A 21,926-nucleotide genomic window follows, 5' to 3' on the forward strand; every position below is an offset into this window, starting at 1 on the left:
TAATTATAGCTCATAGAAAATACATTGGGGTGTTTGCTTTCCAAAATGGGGTAATTTTGTGGGTGTTTTCACTGTCCTGGTGATCCAGCGCCCTCAAAAATGTGATAGGTTGTCAGGAAATTAGATATGTAATTTATGCCTCAAGAACGCCTAAAGGTGCTACTTTGATGTTGGGTCTCCCTATGTGTCTAGGCTTCGGAAAAGTCTCACACATATGGTATTGGTGCTCCAGAGCCTTCAAAATTTTAATAGGTTGTCAGGAAATTAGATGTGTAATGTATGCCCTTAGAATGGCTGAAGTTGCTACTTTGATGTTGGGCCACTCTGTATGTGGCTAGGCTGTGGAAAAGTCTCACACATGTTGTATCATCATACTCAGGAGGAGTAGCAGAATGTGTTTTGGGGTGTAATTACAAGTATTCTTATGCCGTGTGTTAGAAATACCTTGTTAATATGACAATTTTGTGAAAAAAAATTAAATTCATCTTAATTTTCCACTGAATTGTGGAAAAAAAAATTACAACTTAAAAAAACTCACCATGCCGCTTACTAAATACATTAAACCAGGGGTCAGCAACCTTAGAGCGGTGAAGATCTATCTGAACAACATGGTATAAATCAAAGATCACTGACCACAGCACACTATTTTTGGGAGCTAACCTATCAAGGCCATTAAAAGTAAGGCAGTTTTGAAAACTTGGGGCCAATTCACTCCGGGATCGCATGGTAATGTAGCACACACTCCTGTGCATTTCCAAAAGTTTCCCCGTGTGGTGCATTTTGACAGCTTATTCGTTTGAATAGGTTGCAAATCACACTGGAATGCAGAAAAAACAGTGTATGCATTACTTTTAAAAGAACTTTGCACCAAACAGCATGGTACTGCAGAACCATGCGATATGATGTCCACAGACACACTGCATTTGTGATGTGTATTTGGGGTGCCATTACCAATACACTGCCACCTGCATGCAGATCACAAAGGCAGTGTGGTCACCGGCAGTGCAGAAACAGCTCATGGAATGCATCTTTCCTGCACCGCATTCTGGTGTGAACCGGCCCTTAGAAAAATATAATAATACAAATGTAAAAATATGAACTTATCTAAGTCAGGAATAACTAAAGTTCACAGGAAAGGAGTATACAGTGCAGTTTTTACAGGTCAGGAGTATACAGTGCAGTGTTCACAGGTCATGAATATGTAGCTTAGCTTTCACAGGTCAGGAGTATACAGTACAGCGTTCACAGGTCAGGAGTATAAAGCTCGGCATTCCGATATATATCAATGGCCAATATTGACTTTTGCCGATATATCTGTATCGGCCCTGGAACTGGCCGATATTGCCGATATTCCAAATATTGCTCATGTAAGAGTAAAAAGATGTCACATAGCATAATTCCATTTACAAATGTTATTGAATATGCCACTCATATATGTACAAATTAAAGATGTCATGACATCACTTCCGGGTACTGGTGTCAGATTAAAAAAAATTACAGCATTCAAAGCAGCCATACTTGGCGTTTTGAATGCTTTTAGACCCCCAGATCCCTCCACAAGAGTACCTATCAAGTAAAAAAAAAAAAAATTTAAATGTATGAAAATATCGGCCAATATCGGCTGATACCGATATGCAATGGCCAAAATATCGGTATCGGTATCGGCAACGAAAAACCGATATCGGTTGATCACTACTTCACAGGTCAGGAATATATAGTCTAGAATTCACAGGTCAGGAATACATAGCCTAGCATTCACAGGTCAGGAATATTTGGCCTAGCATTCACAGGTCAGTAGTACACAGGTCGAAGTTCCTGTGTAGATCCTGCCATGTCTCCTATGCCCAGCTGTCAGTATCCTCCTTTCACCTGCTCTTTTTTAAAACTACTGCTTTACCCTTCCCTAATGATCAGTTCCTTACCTGCCTGTTCTGACATGCTGCTTTCCGTCCCCTGGCATCTATACTGAGTGCCTGTATGAGATGAGGAAAATGGGCAGGACAGATGTGAGGGGAGGATCACAGGTGTCAGTGTAGCCATGCTGCAGAGCTGTCTGCTTCTGCGTGCGGCTCTGCTAAGGATGGAGTTGTTTTGAAAGCAAGGTCTGCACTGCCAGACCTTGAGATCAACCCCTGACCCTCTCTCGATCAACGGGTAGATCGCGATTGACAGGTTGCTGACCCCCACCTTAAACTGTCCACTTTTCAAAAAGGGCTCATTTTGGGGTATTTGTACTTTCCTAGCATGTTAGGGCCTCAATAAATGAGAAAGGCTGTCAGTACATCAGGAATGATCAATTTTCAATGGTATGTACCATAGCTAGTACTCTAACTTTCACACAGACTAAATAATATATACTGATTTGATTTGGGTAACTTTTACCAAAGAAATGTAGCAGTACAAATTTTGGCCTAAATTTGTGAAGAAAAATTACTTTTTTTGCACAATTCTATTATTTGTTTTTTTCCCCCAAATTTTAAATATATATATATTTGCACTTATATTGCAAAAAATAAAAAACCCAGTGGTGATTAAATACCGCCAAAGGAAAGCTCTAGCTGTCTAAAAAAATGATAAAAAATTTTGTTTGGGTACAGTGTTGCAAGAGTAATTGTCATGCAAAGTGTGAGAGCACTGAAAGCTGAAAATTGGCCTGGGCAGGAAGGGGGTAAAAGTGTCCCGTATTGAGGTGGTTATAACAACCAATGATGTCACCAGCCTCATTTACACTGCTGTGTATATTCCCCTATCCTGCACCACATCATTCTGTACACTTCACTGTACAAACTCTACTCCATACAGCCTCATTCTATACACTGTACTGCACATTCCTTATTCTGTACCTACTCATTCTCTATTCTGTGCTGTGCATTACCTTTTCCACATTGCTTATTCTTTACACTGCACTGTACATTCCCTTTCTGTACCTACTCATTCTGTATGCTGTGCTGTACGTTTCCTGTTCCACGCAACCTCATTCTGAACACTGCGCTGTATATTCCGGAATTAACCTATCCAACAGTATGCGTTAAAAACAGGGGTTTAGTTAGCACTCATTTGCAAATGCATGCGTAAGCTGCAAGGCCCCTTCACAACACCCTGTATTACTTGCAGTCTTAACCCTTCTAAATTTATGAGAGTCTTCACAGTGGGAGCATATGCATTCTAATGGATGAATAGAAGGCAGGTGAGCCTGGAGGTATGCGTTTGCAAATGTGTGCTAACCAAAACCCCTGTTTTTAACACGTACTGTTGGACAGGTTAGTTTGGTAGGTAAGCAGACTGGTTGGTAAGTTGAGCTGGGAATTTTCTCTGGTTTTGTCTTTCATGCGTTTGACCCTCCATGTGCTCCTTGCTGTGAAGGCCAGTTATAGATGTGAGCAGGGGCCATTTCTTTGTTACTGTTGTAACTATTGGTGAGGGGACACACTGGACACCTTTCCTGCCTTTGTGCTATGTGCTATGTGTCTAGGGTGCCAACTTTTGGGGTTACCAGTGACATTACTGCAGTAATCAGTGCTATACATATGCACTGTTACTGTAAAAATACACTGGTAGTGAAGGGGTTAACTTTATTTGAGAGGGAGGGGCTGTGTGTGTCCCTAGGGGCGTGATTCTTACTGTGATTGGCTGTGGCTTGAAGTGTAGGAACAATGATCAACGGTCCTACATAGTAGAACCGTATGATCAGTGTTTCTACACAGGGGAGAATGACAGGCGGCTTGTTTACACTAGCCGCCTGACTTTCTCCCTCTCCCCCGACGATCGCAGAGTGACCGGCCGACATCGGGTCCGCCGGTCACACGCGCGGGGGGGGGGTCCGTGACCGCGCGGGAGCGCGCCTCCGGCAGTGCGCGCTCGCTCCCCAGAGCCTCACAGGCTAGTGACGTTTATAAACGTCACTTTGCCTGTGAGGGGTTGACCGCCGCAGTATATCTACTTGCGGCGGTCGGCAATCGGTTAAAGACCGCTTCGCAAATACTGCGTGGCAAAAAATATTGCAATGACTGCCATTTTATTCTCCAGAGTCTTTGCTAAAAAAAAATATATATATATATAATGTTTGGGGGTTCTAAGTAGTTTTCTAGGAAAAAATACTGATTTTAACTTGTAAACAAAAAGCGTCAGAAATAGGCCTGGGGCTTAAGTGGTTAATAAACAAGACTAGGCTCATAGGGGCTGATTTACTAAAACTGGAGAGTGCAAAATCTAGTGCAGCGCTGCACAGAAATCAATCAGCTTCCAGGTTTTATTGTCAAAGCTGAGTTGAATAAGCTGAAGTTAGAAGCTGATTAGCTACCATGCATAGCTGCACCACATTTTGTACTCCAGTTTTAGTAAATCAACCTCATATAGACAGAGAGTGCAGGCTGAGATGCTCAGAAGATTCCGCTATGTAAGATTGGTAGGACAGTTTATTCATGGTATAACTGGTGTTTGCCTAACATTTATTTTACCTACAGGGAGAGGGGTGCCATAAATGTAAGTGAACATACATTTTTTCCTTTCAAATAATGCACTGATGTGCTATTAATAAAAGAGAGCTCCAAGAACAGATGGTCAATAACAACTGAATGCTCTGCACCCCAAACCAAAACAAAGTCCATATGAAAAAATTGCCACCCCTGAAACAAAACCCTATTTAAAAGAAAAACAGGTAAACCTAAAATAAAGGCCCTATCAACATAATATAAAAAACAATATATTTTAAAATGAAATAAAAACCCACAATGCCCCCACTGAAACAAAAGCCCATTTTTTAAAGGAAAGCCTTGCAGCAAAAAAATTAGATGAGACAACAGCTAAAAGTAGGCGCTGACTTCAAATCCTCCGCAAAATAAAATAAAAGGCAAAAAACCCCAATAATAACAAAAATGTCAGAAAAGAAGAACAAAGAACTAGAACTCAGAATTGATGTACAGTTTCCTAAACTACCTTAATCCCTCCCTAAGTAGTTTGTAATTTTCCCTATGCTTCCCCTACACCAGTCTCCAGGCCTAACCAAAAGCCCCCTTATTAGCTCTTCTAAGCCTGGTGCCCATAGTTCAAAGGTCATACAGTGCATTATGTTTGAAAAAATTATCCCAGGCAAATCTGTGCCAGGACTGTGAATCTTGAACCCACAGGATTTGCCTTGAACCCATGGTAGCAGTGATCCTGAATCTCAGCCCTACTCATATGTGTGATGATCAGATTTTCACCAACTTTTGACCATAAAGTTTAGGTAATTTGTATAGCTGAATACATGTTTTATGAACAATTTACAATAGGAGAAAAGGAGAATAGTCTGGTGCAGTACAATATGCAAATGTACGAGTCAATGCTATACTATACAATTGGTAATAGAATGACATACAATCTTCAATGAAATACATTAATAAACTGGGATCAAAATGTGAAAACTACCAAATGGAGCATGTCAAAAATCAACCCTAAGGCTGCATTCACACTTGAGCGTAGCGTTTTTTACTGCGATTTTTACCGCGATTTTACCGCGATTTTTTCAGGCGTTTTTCATTGACATCTATCAAAAACGCTGGTAATCAGCCCAAAAAGAAGCTCATGTACTTTTTTCAGCTACAGGCGTTTTGCAAAACGCTCAGATGTGAACAGGGGCCATTTAAATGAATGGGGTTTTACTTGTTGGGCGTTTTGGAAGCGTTTCTTTTGAGCGTTTTTGGAGCTGAAAAAGCCCAGGTGTGAATGGAGCCTAAGGTCAAACAGTGCAAACACCTAGCATACAAAGCGCAAACAGTGTAACCAATAAAATGAACAGTACCAATAATAAAAGATTAGAAAAAGAGAAGAAAAAAGAAGAAATGTAGAAAAAGACAAAGAAAGAACCAAAGGGGGAAGGGGAGGTCCTAGTCTGGAACTCATATGAGAAAAAAACCTGTCCCGAAGAAGTGAAAAAAGGTAACAATAATTGTGGATTGTGCAATAATTGTGGAGATACATGTTAAGATATTGTCTTAGGGCAAGCAAGGTCACAACTTATCCAATAATACAAATTCACTGCTCCAGGTCAGTCCACCTAAATACTAACTCACAAATCCACACAAGGAGTAGGCGGTCCAGCTCTTAACCACAAAATGCTTTATAGAGAAAGGTGGGTGACCGCACGCGAATGTATGGAAAATCCAAAAGATTTTTAGAAATAATCTATCAATAAAAGCACATCACAGCCTGTCAAGACAGAGACCGAACTTTGATGTGTTTCATGCTACAAGCACTTAGTCAAAATAATTTATGGCTAAGGTCTTGTTGCATGAAATATTTGTTTTCTATCCTGTGATGTGCTTTTATTTATTAATTACTTCTAATAAATGTTTGAATTTTCCATATATTAGAGTGAGGTCACCTACCTTTCTCTTCGAAACAGGGTCATAACCTACTTCCTAAGGCACCTGACTCAAAATATAAACTCCATACTATCCACAGGGTAAAACATTTAGCAGTAGTATCCGTATCAAAAGCTAGGAGTTCTTCCATTCTTATAACATCATTCATTATGCCAACCTATTTTACCAACGAGGAGGTCTCCATGGTCTTCCAATAATGAGGAATCAGTTGTCTATCATACGAGAGAAAATGTCATAAAAACTGAGTTTTTGATGAGCTACTGAGCCGGGGGGATGGACAATAATGCAATTTTAGGAGTTGGTATTGGGAATTACCATATACTGTAGGTCATTGTTAAAAATGGAGTGCTAAAAGGGTCAAATCCTGTCGCACTCCCATCCAATGTGAATGTAAGTGCATCTGGTACTGTTACACCTCCAACAAAATGTAGGTAATTTTTAATGCAAAAAGATACTCGAATAAATTGAGTTGTAGTTTTACTTTTTAGAGAACCTGGCTCTATAACTAGTGTTTATTGAACCATGATAGCAATCTCTATAATTGCAGCCCCACAACACTTTCTCTTACATTGCTGCAGTGTGCATAAGTTGTTTGACTCAAATAACTGGTTTGGCAGATCTATTTTACCATATTGTTAGTTTTAAATGCATGCAGTGCAAGGGAACACATATAAATGTTCTAGTAACATATGTAAACCACATACTAAAGTCACCTTACACACAAAAGAAACTCATAAAGGAGTAAAGGTTGTAAAAAAAACAGTAGAAGTCTCAGGTAGCAAGATATGTAGACAACAATATGTTTACTTGTCATTGTCATAATAGTGTCTGCTTTGAGGCTGGATATTCTGATGATTAGATTGGTAAATTGATAAAGTTCAATTGTTTGATTACATATAACTTAAAAAGGTTAAATCAAAGGTTAATCGTTAAACAAAAGCTTTTGGCTTTTGTTTTGGATGGCTTGGGGAAGACTAGGAACCTAGGTTGGGTTTATTTTTGCAGTCTGTGTCCGCATTAGATATATTTTATTGGAATATAGGAATTTGTGGTTTCATTTGTGAGGCTTGTACATCACATAGTACCTTGCTTCCATAGTTTTTAGACTGTAATACTGGAGTCTTTAAGTGTTCTTTGAGGCCATACATAGATGTTTGAGTGGGCGGTCATATTTGCAAGCACAATAAAACTGTCCTTATGCATCTATGTATTCTGGCAGCTCACAAAACATTTAATCTCAGATTGGTGAAGTGTGTTTGCTTATGTTAAGAAATAAACTCTTTGGAATCACATCATCATTTCAATAGAAATAATGGCTATCTACCCTGAGAATTCTTGGCCTTGAGGTAAGGAAAGTTGTCTGACAGTGCCCATAGATCTAAGGGCATTGGCCAGTCCTGCCAAAATTAAATTTCTATATGTACCATAAAGTGTATGTAAAGGTATATATTTGTCTTGGATAAAGTAGATAAGAATTAGGCCCTCTGTCACGTTTTTATTGTGGTCTTAGTCACCACTGGGCCCCTCCATTTGTCCTTGTGGGCACTGTTACCAAGACAGAAAGTGAGGAGAAATCTATACACATTGGCATCAGAGCAAGAGGACAGAGATGGTTATCCAACAGAGAAACCCGTTTCTGTGAAAATGGCAAGAATTCTGTTCTAAAACCCAAGACCCTGCATTCACTATATCTGGTCTCCCACAGTACACAGAACATGGAAATGCAATTATTTTAGTAAATATAAACTGCTATATCTGTTTTCTCATCAGCAGCATTTTTAAGTCTTGTGACTTCTTTTAGCATCTGGTAAAGATTGTAGGAGGAGTTTTCATTCTCCTCTAACTGTCCTATGAGGCTGCAGGACCCTTGGCCCTCTGTTTGGACAGTGCTGGTTGGCTCTGTGCTGATCACATGCACCATTCCAAGAAAACCAAAAACAAAAAAAAAAAAACAATTTAGCAATAAACACCAAACTGAGCAATGATGGTAGGGAATAATGACCTTATACAAATCGGTTACACAGTCCACGGCTCCAAGGACCGCCTCAATGGTAGCAACAAATCCAACACAGGGATAGCACTGGAGTCACTTGAGCCTTGTCTCCCTTATATCCTATCTGATTTCCTATCTGGGGTCTCTCACTTGGACATGCATTCCTCTGTTGTTTTTTATTAATGTATCTTGGAGTATGTAATATATCAATTTTCTTCTGATGAAGGTTCTTTATGAGTTGAAATGCATTGAGGTTCTCTCGTTGCCATCTGAATGACACCTTAATAGATGGAACTTCATATGATGCAGAGCTTTACTGATGCATTGGTTTGTTATATATTGATGTATGATCAATTTTAATCTTCGTCAGTAAAGTGTATATGTTACAGTATTTTATTTTATTAGTCGTTTTGGTACCGCTCCCCCTTTTTGAGTAATTACAAGGTAACCTATCACCAAAACTTCAGATCTTTGTAATTAAAAGCTGGTTGAAAGTAGTTTAATTTACTTGAAATTGTTAGTGTGTCGCTAGCATTAGACTACACTTTTGGGCTCAGGGTGGGTGGCAGCAAGACTTATACAAAAGTAATGCCAAAGTACTGCGACTTTTCTCAACAAGCAACCCAGCAGACCATCTTATCAATGCCTATAAGGCAGGCCATACATTATTTGTTAATCTCTATTCATAGAAAATGGCCTAAACATTGCCACCAGGGCAATCACTTGTGAGGCGAATTCCCATCTCTCCAGAACACATTGCATTTAATGCAAAAAGTGACAAGATACAGCTTAGCAATTTATTGGTCAAACTACAGATGTAAGACTTGGAAAATATAATAATATAATATAAAAATATAATAATATGAATATTATAATAAATAAACATAATAATATATAATATTAGGTGTCTACTATTAATTTATTGTAACACAGCAAAATTGGAAAATTATGCATTTCCAGACTAAATAAATAAAATAGAATAATGGCATAATAATGACAATAATAATATAGTGTCCCATTTGAAAAAGTGTCCATACACAAATTTAATCACAAACCTCCCTCTCCCCCCCTCTTCCTCTCCAGGCCTTGAAAAATTCTTGCAGGAACAGCTATTGCTAGGCTAGTTCCTTCTGCTGTCGACATCCCCAGAACCACATCTCCCAAAAGCCTTTGCCCTGCACACAGCTGGGCTGATATGCTAAAAGGGTTTAACAATTTCAACACTGTATTTGATAACTTTAACAGGGTAAATTTCATCACCTTCCTAACTGCAATGTCTACCAAAAAAGCATAAATGATTTAAAGAGGAAGTAAACCCTCCTCTGCAAGTTGTACCTATAGGTAAGCCTATGATAAGGCTTACCTATAGGTACTGTAAATATCTCCTAAACATGTACCGTTTAGGAGATATTTACCTTACATTCAGCCAGTGACGTCACTGGCGCATGCGCTCTGAAGGAACGGCCGCTGGTGCCGTTTCTTTAGAGCCCCGTGCCGTGACCGTCGGCTCCCGCGCGCGTGCGCGGGAATGACGTCACCGCGGCTCCGGCCAATCAGATGGCCGGATGCCGCGATCCCGGAAGACAGGCGACTGGACATGTCGCCCGTCATACAGGTAAGCGGACGGCACGGCGGGGGCTCGTTCTAAGGTAAGTATTTCATAATGAGCTAATATGCGGTGCATACTAGCTCATTATGTGTTTCTCTTTCAGGTTGCACAAAGAAAAAAAAAATGTTTTGGGGTTTACCTCTTTAAGTGGTAGGACAGCATAACAATCCTCTCTGCAGATAATACAGATCATATATCACTGTACTAACTGTGTATTTAGCTGTAGTTGTACATCTTTAAAATGGTTTTAAGGCATATATTTTTTTTTTCTTAAATTAATAAACATGTTATACTTACCTGCTCTGTGCAAGCATCGCAGGATGCTTGTCGCCTAAAAGGAGTACAAGAACTTCTTTTGGGTGACAGGCGTCTCTTGATTCTGTTTGCTCGAATTTACTGCGATTTGTCAGGCGACAATTGCGGCAAAATCGCACCATGTTTGGGGTGCCATTGCAAGTCACGAGAATCGCACGGGGCGTCCCATGACTTGCAATGGTTTGGGATTGCGGGCAGAGTCGCGGCAATTCTGCTCGTGATCTGAAACAGCTATATGTGAATGGAGCCTTACACAGGTGTCCACAGATGTATTGTTTTTTAAGGTTTTACAGTCACTTCAAGTAAAACAACAACAAAAAAAATTGCTTTGTTGTGTACCTTTTGTTTAATATAATCATTTGATAATGACTTGTATTAATAAAAACATTTCTTTTATAATCTTCCCATGATAGATGTCTGATTTAGGACATTTGTAGAAATTTAAAAACAGTAAAAGATTGAGTGACCGATTAAATTAAATAAATCTGTCACAATGCCATGAAGGATCTCAAAAGGGCAAACAACCCTACACCTACATGACAGTTCTCAGCCTAGTGATTGGCTACTGACCATGTGTGCACTCTATAGTGGGCGGAAGGGGAAGAGGCCACATGCTCCCCATACTCAGAAGTACCAGGCAAGTACCAAATCTTCCAGCTGGTAAAAGAGGTAGCAAGAGAGTTAAGGGAGGGTATTTGTAACACAGAAAATAAGTTATAAAGACATCAGTTACCTTGCCCTGAATGAGCAAACATAAAAGGTTTAGCTTGAAGGAAAAATTTACCTAAAGTTCAGTCACTTATTTTTTTAATAATTACATTCCCCCCACAAAAAAAAAAAAATGATAATAAATAAAACAGCCCATTCATCCAAAATGGCAGAGTGTTGCTTAATGTGTTTCTGCAATGCCAGCCTAAGGCCTCATGCACACTGGACGTTATAAAAAAGCCAGTAGCGTCCGCTGTAGAAAGCTGTAGCTTTCCGGTCTCGGCTGCTTCTCTGGCCGATCGGCTGCTTTTCTGGCTGCTGGTGGCCAGGAAAACAAAGGGGCGGAACCAGAAGTGATGAATACTTGTCGCTCCCGGTTTCCAGGGTTACAGAGAGAGGGTAATGACGTCAGTTCCTCTCTCTCTGTCCCAGGCAGCCATCGCCGCCAGCCGCATTTCTCCCAGCCTCCGTGATGGGAACCAGAGAGCCCAGGAGAGGCAGCGGCGTAAGGAGGATGGGACCCCCTTTCACCACCCGCAGAAGTGATCGAGTGGCTAATTTGCTACTAAGATCACTTCTGCTTTGTAGAGAATTGCCGCCTGAAAATAACGGTATCGGGATGATGCCTGTAGGTGCAGGCATCATCCCAGTATAACCACTCAAACCCAAGGATGTACGGGCACGTCCTTTGGTGGAAATGGTTAAACGTAATTTAGGAGTTGCACCAGTGTATATGGATGACCTGTGTTACATGGTATTACTAGTGCTCTAAATTGATCATGTTACAGCTTCAAAATCTGTCTAGTCTAAACTAGTCATGCACATGAAGAGGTTATCATAAACCGTGTTTATCTAGGAGATAGCATTATAGTGTAGGTAGAGTTTTTGTGATAAAATCAGTGCTAAACACTCTAAGTATAATAGAACGACTCCCAGTAAACACAATAACAAGTGTTAGCACAAGTGATTATGATGCACAATCCTACTGCTTGGTACACACAGATACACAACCACAATCACTCCTATACATGCTGACTGTGTACCCAGTGCATCAATGAGTTCTTTTTACCTGCATATTTGATTAAAGTTGGCCATAGATAATTTTTTTTTAATTTTTTTTTTTTGATTAGCCGGTTGATTTAAAAAAAAAAAGAACAGATTGCCCTATCCACGCATTGAAGGCGGATGAAGGAATCCTCCCTGCCGTGCTATTGTTTTCTGACAACGGTGACTCTTCTATTTCCAGAATACATTGATCAGCACTGAAGCCAATTAGCTGCATACACTAATCGAACACAAATTTTCCAACATTCCCATTCAAGAAGAGTTGATCACTAGGTTGACTCTTCACAAATGGGAACCCGCCTATCTATGGCTTGCAGATGTTTTAACAAATCCCATGTGGCTAAAATTCTGAATATTGTTACCTGTTTTTATTTGCTGTGTGTTTAGCGGACCTGAAAATCTCAGATCCGTAACAGCAATTAATTCATGCATGAATTCAATAGAATGTAGAAAATGTACTTTTAAATGCAGCTAGTGTAGATACCTGAATTTGAAAATATCGGCTTCTTGTAATACCCTGTACAGCAGCACTTAGACTAGGCGATGGAGGAAGTGCATTAAGGGCCAATCAGATTAGCTGCATGTATTGACAAGGATTGCTGCAGGGCCAGGACTGGCCTACTGGCATACTGGGAAGTCTCCCGGTAGGCCGACAGGTCCCTCTGCCCTGGGGCTGCCTGCAGGGGCACCCATAAACAAATATGGCTGCCGCCGGCCTGACATGTCAACTGAGCATGCCCTGCCACCGCAGCTCGGGAAAGCCCGTACATGCTCGGCCATTCTCGGGCAGACGGCGCATGCACAGTGACGTGATAGCGCCGATGGGAAAGCAAGACCCCTCCACAGCCCCTGCATCTCCTGTACTATGTCCACAGCCCTTGCAATTCCTGTACCATGCCCACAGCCTCTGCATCTCCTGTACCATGCCCGCAGCCTCTGCATCTCCTGTACCATGCCCACACAGCCTCTGAAATCTCCTGTACCATGCCTGCAGCCTCTGAATCTCCTGTACCATGCCTGCACAGCCTCTTTATCTCCTGTACAATGCCCGCAGCCTCTGCATCTCCTGTACCATGCCCCCACAGCCTCTTCATCTTCTGTGTCATGCCCACAGCCTCTGACATCTCCTGTACTAGGTCCACAGCCCTTACATCTCCTGTAAAATGTCCGCAGCATCTGCATGTCCTGTACCATGTCCGCAGCCCCTGCATCTCCTGTACCATGTCCGAAGCCCCTGCATCTCCTTTACCATGTCCACAGCCTCTGACATGTCCTTCTGTACCATGTCCACACAGCTTATGACCACCTCCTGTGACATGTCTGCACTTTTACCACTTTTACCTGGAATTTGCTCTTATATATATAAAGCCCTATGTGCTTTCATATGTGTCTTATCTATATATAATACACTCTTCAAATGTGCTTTAAAATGCATGGTTTTCCCTTTTATGAACAAGAAAATAATGACGTTATGCTGTTGGGCTGGTATAATAATGCTATGGGGCTGGTATGAAATTATTTCCAGGGCTGAATTTTATTCCAAGGCTGGCCTTGCTTGGCTGCATTACTTAAAGAGGTCCTTCCCTCTGAAAAAAATAATTGAAAGTCAGCAGCTACAAATACTGTATCTGCTGACTTTTAATATAAGGACACTTACCTGTCCAGGGATCCAGCACTGTCCTCACCTGGGCTAGTTCTTCACTAGTCTCCAGGTTTCCGGCACCGGCATCTTTAGTGTGGGATGCCAGCTGTGACAGCTTGCAGCTTCACAGCTGGCTTCCTAATACACGAGCCACATTGTGCTTTATGAATAGTCCTGCAGCCTTCTGGGACCTGTGACGTGTCCCAGAAAGCTGTGGGTGAAGAGGGGGGGGGGGGACGACAAACTTCCACTCAGATTACCTAGGTGACCTACCTAGGTGAAGTGGGAGCGGGTACCTGTCAAAACTAGGTACCTTGCCCCCCCCCCCAAAAAAAAAATGACATGCCAAATGTGGCAGAAAATCGTTGGAGGAAAAATCGTTGGAGGAAGACTTAAAATGGAACATCCCCTTTTGGGGGACGTTCCATCTTAACTATAGTGAAGGAAAGTCAGGTCACCAAGCTTATGCCTTTCTAGACAAGACTAACATTTTTTGATAGGTAAAAAAGCTCCCCACTTTACATCCCGACTATTTGTTTGGTTTGTCTGGAGTTTAGCTTTTGTCTACATGTGATGCATTGGGCTCTTCTCCTTTCCGTGCCCAGTTTAGATTCAGGGATAGAGAGAATATATGAAATTTAAAATAAACCCTAACAATGTATTTCCCATAATGGCTTTCTTTTGGTCTGGTAAATATACAATTGAAAGTGTTTTGTTATATCTGTTTTATTAGTGCAAAGAATACTTGTTGATACTTCCAGAAATCTACTGTGCTGATAACTTCTTATGCACTGTATGTCTATTGTACTGTTTTTAGTAAGTATATGTAAAAGTTCTCATCATGGACTACAGATCATCTCACCCTATGTTATGAAGATAAAGAGGGGAGGAAGTGTTCTATAGTCCTAACTCACTTTGGGGTTGATTTACTAAAGGCAAATAGACTGTGCACTTTGCAAAGTGCAATTGCACTCTGCAGGAGAAGTTGCTCCACAGCTTAGTAAATGAGGTAAAACTTCACTTTGCAAAGAATACCCAATTATGTGCAAGGAAAATAAAAAAAATGCATTTTTGGATGATTGGATTGGATGATGGACGTCAGCAGAGCTTCTGCTCATTTACTAAGCTCTGGAGCAACTTCACTTTGCCATATCCACAGTCTATAGGCCTTTAATAAATCAACCCATTTATGTACAAAGGGGGCCAACACTGCTCCTCCGTAGATACAGTACGGTGATTGAAAGTTGCCCCCCCCCCCCCCCACCCCCAGGACAGGGAGTGTGTTACTTGCAGAATCACAAGGTGCAAATAAACGAAAAACTGCCTAAAAAGTGAAAAACAGTTCAGAAACTACACCTAAGGATTGTTAAGACACGTTATATTACATATTTTTTCTTGAGTTTAGATAAACATTGAAATGATTCTGAAGATAGAAGGTTTTTTTACTATAATTCTCTGCATTAGGGTAGAAAACCTTCCGTCAGCAGCTCCCAGAGCAAGGCTCAGGAGTAAGCCAGCATGAGTGTCCCAGTGGCAAGTGGCTTGCTATGGGGGCACTCAGAGTCGGGGTTGGGGGGTGCCAGTAGCACCGATGGGAGACCTCATAAAAGGAGGATCAGGGCTGCTCTGTGCAACCAACACCATTGCACAGAGCAGGTAAGTATAACTTGTATATATAAAAAAAAAAAAACCTTTAGAATCCCTTTAATGATATCCAAAATGATGAGTAGCAATGGCTAGGAGAAATATTTGAATGGTTATACATGGATGTACAAAGCAGTTGTGGAATATATATATTGTACAATATAAAATATAATATAATATAAAAGTACATTTTTACAGTCTCTCAGTTCCAACCTGATGGACACAAATCAGCATACATGCCTACTGGTAAGTACTTACAATTATAAGTAATAATATAAAAGCATTTAAAATATATAAAAAGTATTATTATAAGTAGGTAATATGATATAATAATAGAATATGTAATTATATACAGTACAGATATGTGTAATAAGTATATATTATGATATAAATGTATAACTGTAAAGTGTATGAAAAAAAATGTTTTGCAGGCTTATTTGTATGAACATATTTCTAAAGTGATTTACAACAATTTGAAAACACAATCTGGCACCAAGTTTATAATTTAATATTGTAAAAATAAATACATTTAGCCATAACATCCTTTAGCAAATTGGAGTTTGAAAAGCTCAGAGGCACATCGATTTCATGACATGCACTTTAAAGCGGTAGTATACTACGCTATATGACTTTTACCTACTGGTAAGCCTATAATAAGGCTTACCTGTAGGTACAATTAATATCTCCTAAACCTGCATGCAGCCGCTGACGTCTGTGGCGCATGCGCTCTGAAGGTCCGGCGGACCTTCAGAGCTCCTTGCCGGATCTTGCCGGAAATTGAAACTGTGACGTAGGGAGAATGTCAGCTCCCTCAGCGTTGTCCAGATGACCGTGCTGGGGCTTCGTTCTAACTAAGGTAGGTATTTCATAATGAGCTAGTATGCGATGCATACTAGCTCATTATGATTTTGTCTTACAGGGTTTGCTTTTTTTTGTTGTTGTTTTTTTATGAGTATACAACCGCTTTAAGGCTCTATGCTCACTAGCAGCAGAAAAAAATGCCAGAACCTCTGGCATAAAAGCAGCATAAAAAATGCTCTTAGTGCCCATATTGCACAAGAGTTTTGGAGCGTTTATGGGCATTTGCTTTTATACGCATTTTTTTTTCTGCCTGAAAACTCACAAAAACGCACTAATGATGTTTTTTTTTTTTTTCTGCCTCTAAACTCTCCCCTTGAAATATGCCTCTAAACGCCCTAATGCGCTTGGGCACATAGGATAACACTGAGCTGCTTCTATAGGCATGGGAAAAAAAAAGCACAAAACACCTGTAGAAACTGAATTTTTTAAACACGGTGTGCATAGACCCTTAGGAAATCAGAGTAAGTTATCCTTTCCGATTGATGGCCTAGTACGTGAATTGGTAACCTTTATAAATCAGGTGTGTATACTTTCCATAGGATCATCTGGACAAATTCCATAAACAAAACACAAAAAATGGATTTTGAGAAATGTTAGTTTCAAATTTCTATTATTCAAAGGTGGCAAAAGTTGTTCTATAAAACTAATAAAAATCGTCCTTGTGATATATGTGTAAGACCAAAAGGTATCTCTTATACAATCACCATAAAGTTATATTAGAATTGTATTTCTCTGTATTTGTCAGCTCATTGACAGTTGAGAAATGTTGTCTAAAACTATAAAACTAGAGTTAGTTAACAGAGTAGTTCATTTTTACAATGGCACAGCAACATTTGTTCACATAAGCCATCAACGTGTCTACCAATTAAAGGAATGTAAACTATGGTAATTATCCCTAAACATGTGCAAAGTTGATGCATGAACTTGAGATTACATTGGAAAAAACATTTAAAAAATGTGTCTTTTTTCCGTCTAGTCTCAGAAAAATGAAAGACCAATTATGTATTCAAAAATATGCTAAATCCCAAATAGAAATTGTAACTGTATGTCTGTTGTAAAACCAACAGATTTTTTTTTTTTGGTTACAAGAAAAAATTAGATAAAAGCCATAGATATTTTACAATATTTTACTGTTGCAGAGTGCTACATAGAAAAAGCATTTTATATGAGTTTTTGTTTTGGCAAGGAGCATCTCAAGTAGTGAAATGCTTTTTTCCTATAAGCTAAAAAATGCAGCTAAAATTTTAATAAACATGTTCTTAAAGACCACAATATTCAAATGCTGTCCAGTTTTCAAGATGCAGCATTTTTTGTTAATTTATGGGCATTTCCTACCAAAATCAGGACAGTTATCATATAAAAAAAAGAGCTTGATATTTATGCAGCTGAAAACTGCCTATAGCTATTATCAAGTGTATGGTGCCATATAATTCTTTGTATTTGATAAGTATTGGGTCAAAAAAAGCAATAATATAATTAGTAGCAATAATAATTAAAAAATCATATAGCAACAGAAAAAAAAAAACCCTTGCTGGTTAGTGTATGCAGAATATGTAAAAAGTACATTTACCTGTAGCCTAATAATAGATTATATATATTTATATTAAATAAAAAAAAAAACTGTCAGCTAGTCATTCAAGCAGGAACAAAAAAGAAAGTTCATTTAAAAAAAAAAGTTAACAGATACACTTCCTCTTCTGGCTTGTATCAGCTGTAAAAAAGACTTTAGCAGTTGGTGGTAGCAATTTCTAGGGTGTGACCTTGCTTTCAAATTCACACTTGTATGACTTCTTAGTGTGGCATAAAATGGGGCTTGGAATCATTACCAAATTAAAACAGTGTAAATAAATGGAAACAGCTTAAGTGACCCAAAGTGACACAGTCCAGACTCCCGAAAGGCTTGTACACATGGGCACTGGGTGTAGAAGGGAGTCAGGAGTTGGTGTAGCTTTAAGTATGTTTCACTGTGTCCTGTGCTGGGGAAATGGCAATAAGTGGACCCATAGTTCCATCTGCGGCCCAGGCTAGGAGCAGATATTCTTGACTAGGCGATGCAAAAACAGCAACATGAATAGCTAGTCATGCAATGTGGATTTTGGGTAATTTTTTTTTTTTTAATAACACCCAGTGTTAATTGACCATGTTGATCATATATACAGGTCATACCTTTAGAGCACATCACTCAACCATATGCTGCCCGTAAAGGTTGGGTTGTGTTCATTTTCACTAGTTAATGCAATACATTTATGTTCATTTGAATATCTGCAACTTGAAAATTTAGGTAAGAAAAAAAAGATGCTTGCCAGCATGTAAAAAAAATGTATTATATAATTATATTACTTCCTCTTACAGCTAGTGCCATTGATTCCAGTGCAGCAAGACATTTCAGTCTGTGAATGTGAGAAGTTCACTTCTTTTAAATATATGTATATTTTAGGGCGTGCGTTAATGTGGGCATTGTGAATGCACGTTGACTTTCACTGCAAGTCTACAATGTGTCGTTAAAGATACAGTGCTCTCTTTTATTGCAGTGTTTTTTTCGTCCAGTATGTAATTCCCCTAAGGCACAGCACATTGGGATGCGTTACAGTACAACAGAACATGCTGCACAAAAAGATGCAACCATTGAAGTATGTTGGCACGAACTGAAGCCATAAGACATAAAGCATGCTAAGATTGATTTACTAAAACTGGAGACTGTAAAATCTGGTGCAGCTGTGTACGGTAGTCAATCAGCCTCTAACTTCAGCTTGTTTAATTAAAGAACTATGAGCAAAACTTTTTTATTTTCACTTCGGATAGAGTACGGGAGTCTATTTTTTGCCATCTTCGTCCAATTGAGGAGATTTACCTTCACTTCCCATCCCATAGCCAAAACAGGAAGTGGGAACATCTCTGCAAATCAAAGGAATTCCTGGGGGACCCCCAGGTCAACAGAACTTGTGTCCCCATTGGAAGATTTCCCCTCTATTACTTTTCTGGAGACAACACAAAATTTGAGGTTTCTTTTACTTTCACTTTTCATGATAAAGGTAAACGGGACAAATAAAGAGTGCAAATCTTCCTAATGGGGGCACAGACTGCAAACAACAGGTGTTCTAACCCCTCTTTGCTCTATCCAAACCTAAAAAAAATTGGCCTTTAGTTATATTTTAAACTTTGATAAAAAAAAAAAAACTGAAGGCTGATTGGTTTCTTTGCAGAGCTGCACCAGATTTTGCATCCAACAGTTTTAGTAAATCAAGCCCGCTATCTTGTTCTTGCCCAACGCAATTTTGAGTTTGATGTTTACTAGATTTATTCAAGTTTGAAGTGGGGGAAAGGGAACGTAAGAGATCTGATGTTCAGTTCAAACATCTTGGTAAATCCACTTTAATAAATAAGCCCCATAGTAACTATTGTTGGAAATACATAGTTACATCGAGGAGAATAGGTACTAGATCTTAGTAAAAATATGTTCCATGTGTGATCATCGATGTATCTATGTAAACTACTTTTTAGTATTGCCAGGAACATGGCTGTGCCTTTAGAAAACCAGACATATAAAGTCTATAGAACTGATTTACCAAAGAGAGCATTTGTACACCAGTTCAGTAGACATGAAGCTACTTCCAACAGTCACTTAGATTTGGAGTCATTTTTCAGTCAGAATATTTTCGAAAATTAATTTTTAGAACAGGTATTATATATATATATATATTTATATATATATATATATATATATATATATATATATATATATATATATATATATATATATATATATATATATTTTTTTTTTTTTTTTTAATTATGTACACCCTTACATCTGTTGCTAGCAGAATGCAGTCGTTTAACAGGGTCTGATCATTTCCACTCATGCCTCTGATGTCTCTGTAACTTTATTGAAAGTGACAGAGGGAGAACTGAGAAAACATCTGTATTACATCTGAATGAAATTCTGAAACAATTTTGGGATCTTTCATTCCTCACATGACATCACCTAGTCTGTGCTGCTCCTTGTAATGCTCCATTTTTCTCCTCCTACTGGTCCAGTCATTATCATTTATGACCTACTACATTGTCTCATACAAACACATTGACATTCCACTAAACAGCTCTATTCTTTTTCTGCTTGCTCATGCTTTTTTTTTTTTTTTTTTGACTACTTAAATACAATATGGCAAATTCTATAGAAAAAAAAAAAAGATTTTGTTGCTCATGCCAACCTTTTAGGCGTCTTTGTTTATTTTATAACCTACTCTACAGATCTAGCAGCTGGAATAATTTTTTTTTAATTTTTGTTATACGGAAATATAGTATCTTTCACCTTATTTTTTTATTTCTTTTTTTTTTTTTTTTTTAAATAAATGAACATAACTGTTAATTTATACATTTTAACCAAATAAATACATTTATTTCCCTATAACACAGCATTATCATTTTTTTGTTTTGTTTTTTAGTTTTGGATAGATTAGGAAATGGTGGATAAAACCTTGCCAGTTTCTATTTTTGTACCCTATTTCCCATTGTGCAGGTTTTTCTTCCCTTCCCATCTTCTCTTCCTCTTAGACAGTTGCAAGTCAATCACTACAAGTGTCCCCATTGGATGACTTCCCCATTGGATGACTTCTATTCTTGTTCCAGAGACAGAGTTTTTAAAATTCCCCATCACATCATTTGTTTTAGAGACAATTCCTACCATGGCAAATTAGGATGGTTGAATCTTCTTCCCTACGAACCCAGACAGTAGCAAAACTTTAACCATTTCCTACTTTATCCAATTAAAAAAAAAAAAAAAAAAAAAAGGTTTTAGCTTTAGATACACTTTAAACATTTTGTAGCACCCAACCTAAAAAACATAAAACTACTGCACATATTTAGGCCACATTATTCAGTGAATTACATAGTGGAGATTTGGTGTTAGTTGAATAATGGACTACTAATACCTGTTAGTGTAGTAAAACCAAGGGACAGAACAGCCAAAATAATTTTCTCCTGCCACCTACGGGTGTATTTCAGAAGTTCCAGACTAAGCACACTCACCCTGTGGGTTATATCCATGTTTCACGGGATCTTGTATGATGACACTTTCATGTCGTGCAGCCATGGTCAGCTCCAAATGATATATATTGTCCAAGTCCTTGAAAATTTCATCGATTCTGATAACTAATACATTAAAAAAAAAACAGGAGAAGCCTTGCAATGGGACAAACTGTCACATATATTCCAGAGAAAGTGACTGGGGATGTACAAATATGATGCCTAGTACAGAAAGTAACAAGTATTTCTCAGCCTGGACTCTGTACTCTACTGAGCATTACTGACCTGTTGTAAACCATCCGTCCCATTTGGAGATGGGATGTAATGAGAGGGTTTGCTGGACTTCATTGGTTGCTTTGAGTCACATGGTCTTTGTCAATGTGATAAGAGAACTCAGGTTGTAAAGTGACAGGAGAGTAGATAAGAAGTTCTAGTAGATAGAGACAAACAAATGATTAACTATCAAGCTGAAAGGTACAGGGAAGAGAGCTGGGTTATAAAGGTGCACATATTGAGCGGACAGTGTTGTGATTTTCTAGTGTAATTTGCAAAAGTCTATTTTACTTTTTTTTTTTTAACACCTGCAAATTTTTCTTTCTTCATTTTTATGATACTCTTTCTGTTTGCTGTCTGATTTATGGGTGAGAAACAATTAAAAATAAATACTTCAGTATTGAGACTCTGTATCATCAATCTGAGGGCTTA

At 38.9% G+C, this 21,926-nt stretch overlaps 1 protein-coding gene across 1 annotated transcript in view; it reads right to left on the reverse strand.

The window, feature by feature from the left end:
• The window catches only part of NR5A2 (nuclear receptor subfamily 5 group A member 2), a 198,842-nt gene extending 177,368 nt beyond the window's left edge, over positions 1-21,474 (reverse strand). The window contains exon 1 of the mRNA XM_082264774.1: positions 21,225-21,474. Coding sequence (XP_082120900.1) covers positions 21,225-21,288 — 64 coding nt within the window. The 5' untranslated portion in view covers positions 21,289-21,474. The remainder of the gene's footprint in view (positions 1-21,224) is intronic.
• Between the last annotated feature and the right edge of the window lie 452 nt (positions 21,475-21,926).

The sequence above is a fragment of the Pelophylax lessonae genome (assembly GCF_965119305.1).
Source record: "Pelophylax lessonae genome assembly, chromosome: 8".
NCBI lineage: Eukaryota > Metazoa > Chordata > Amphibia > Anura > Ranidae > Pelophylax > Pelophylax lessonae.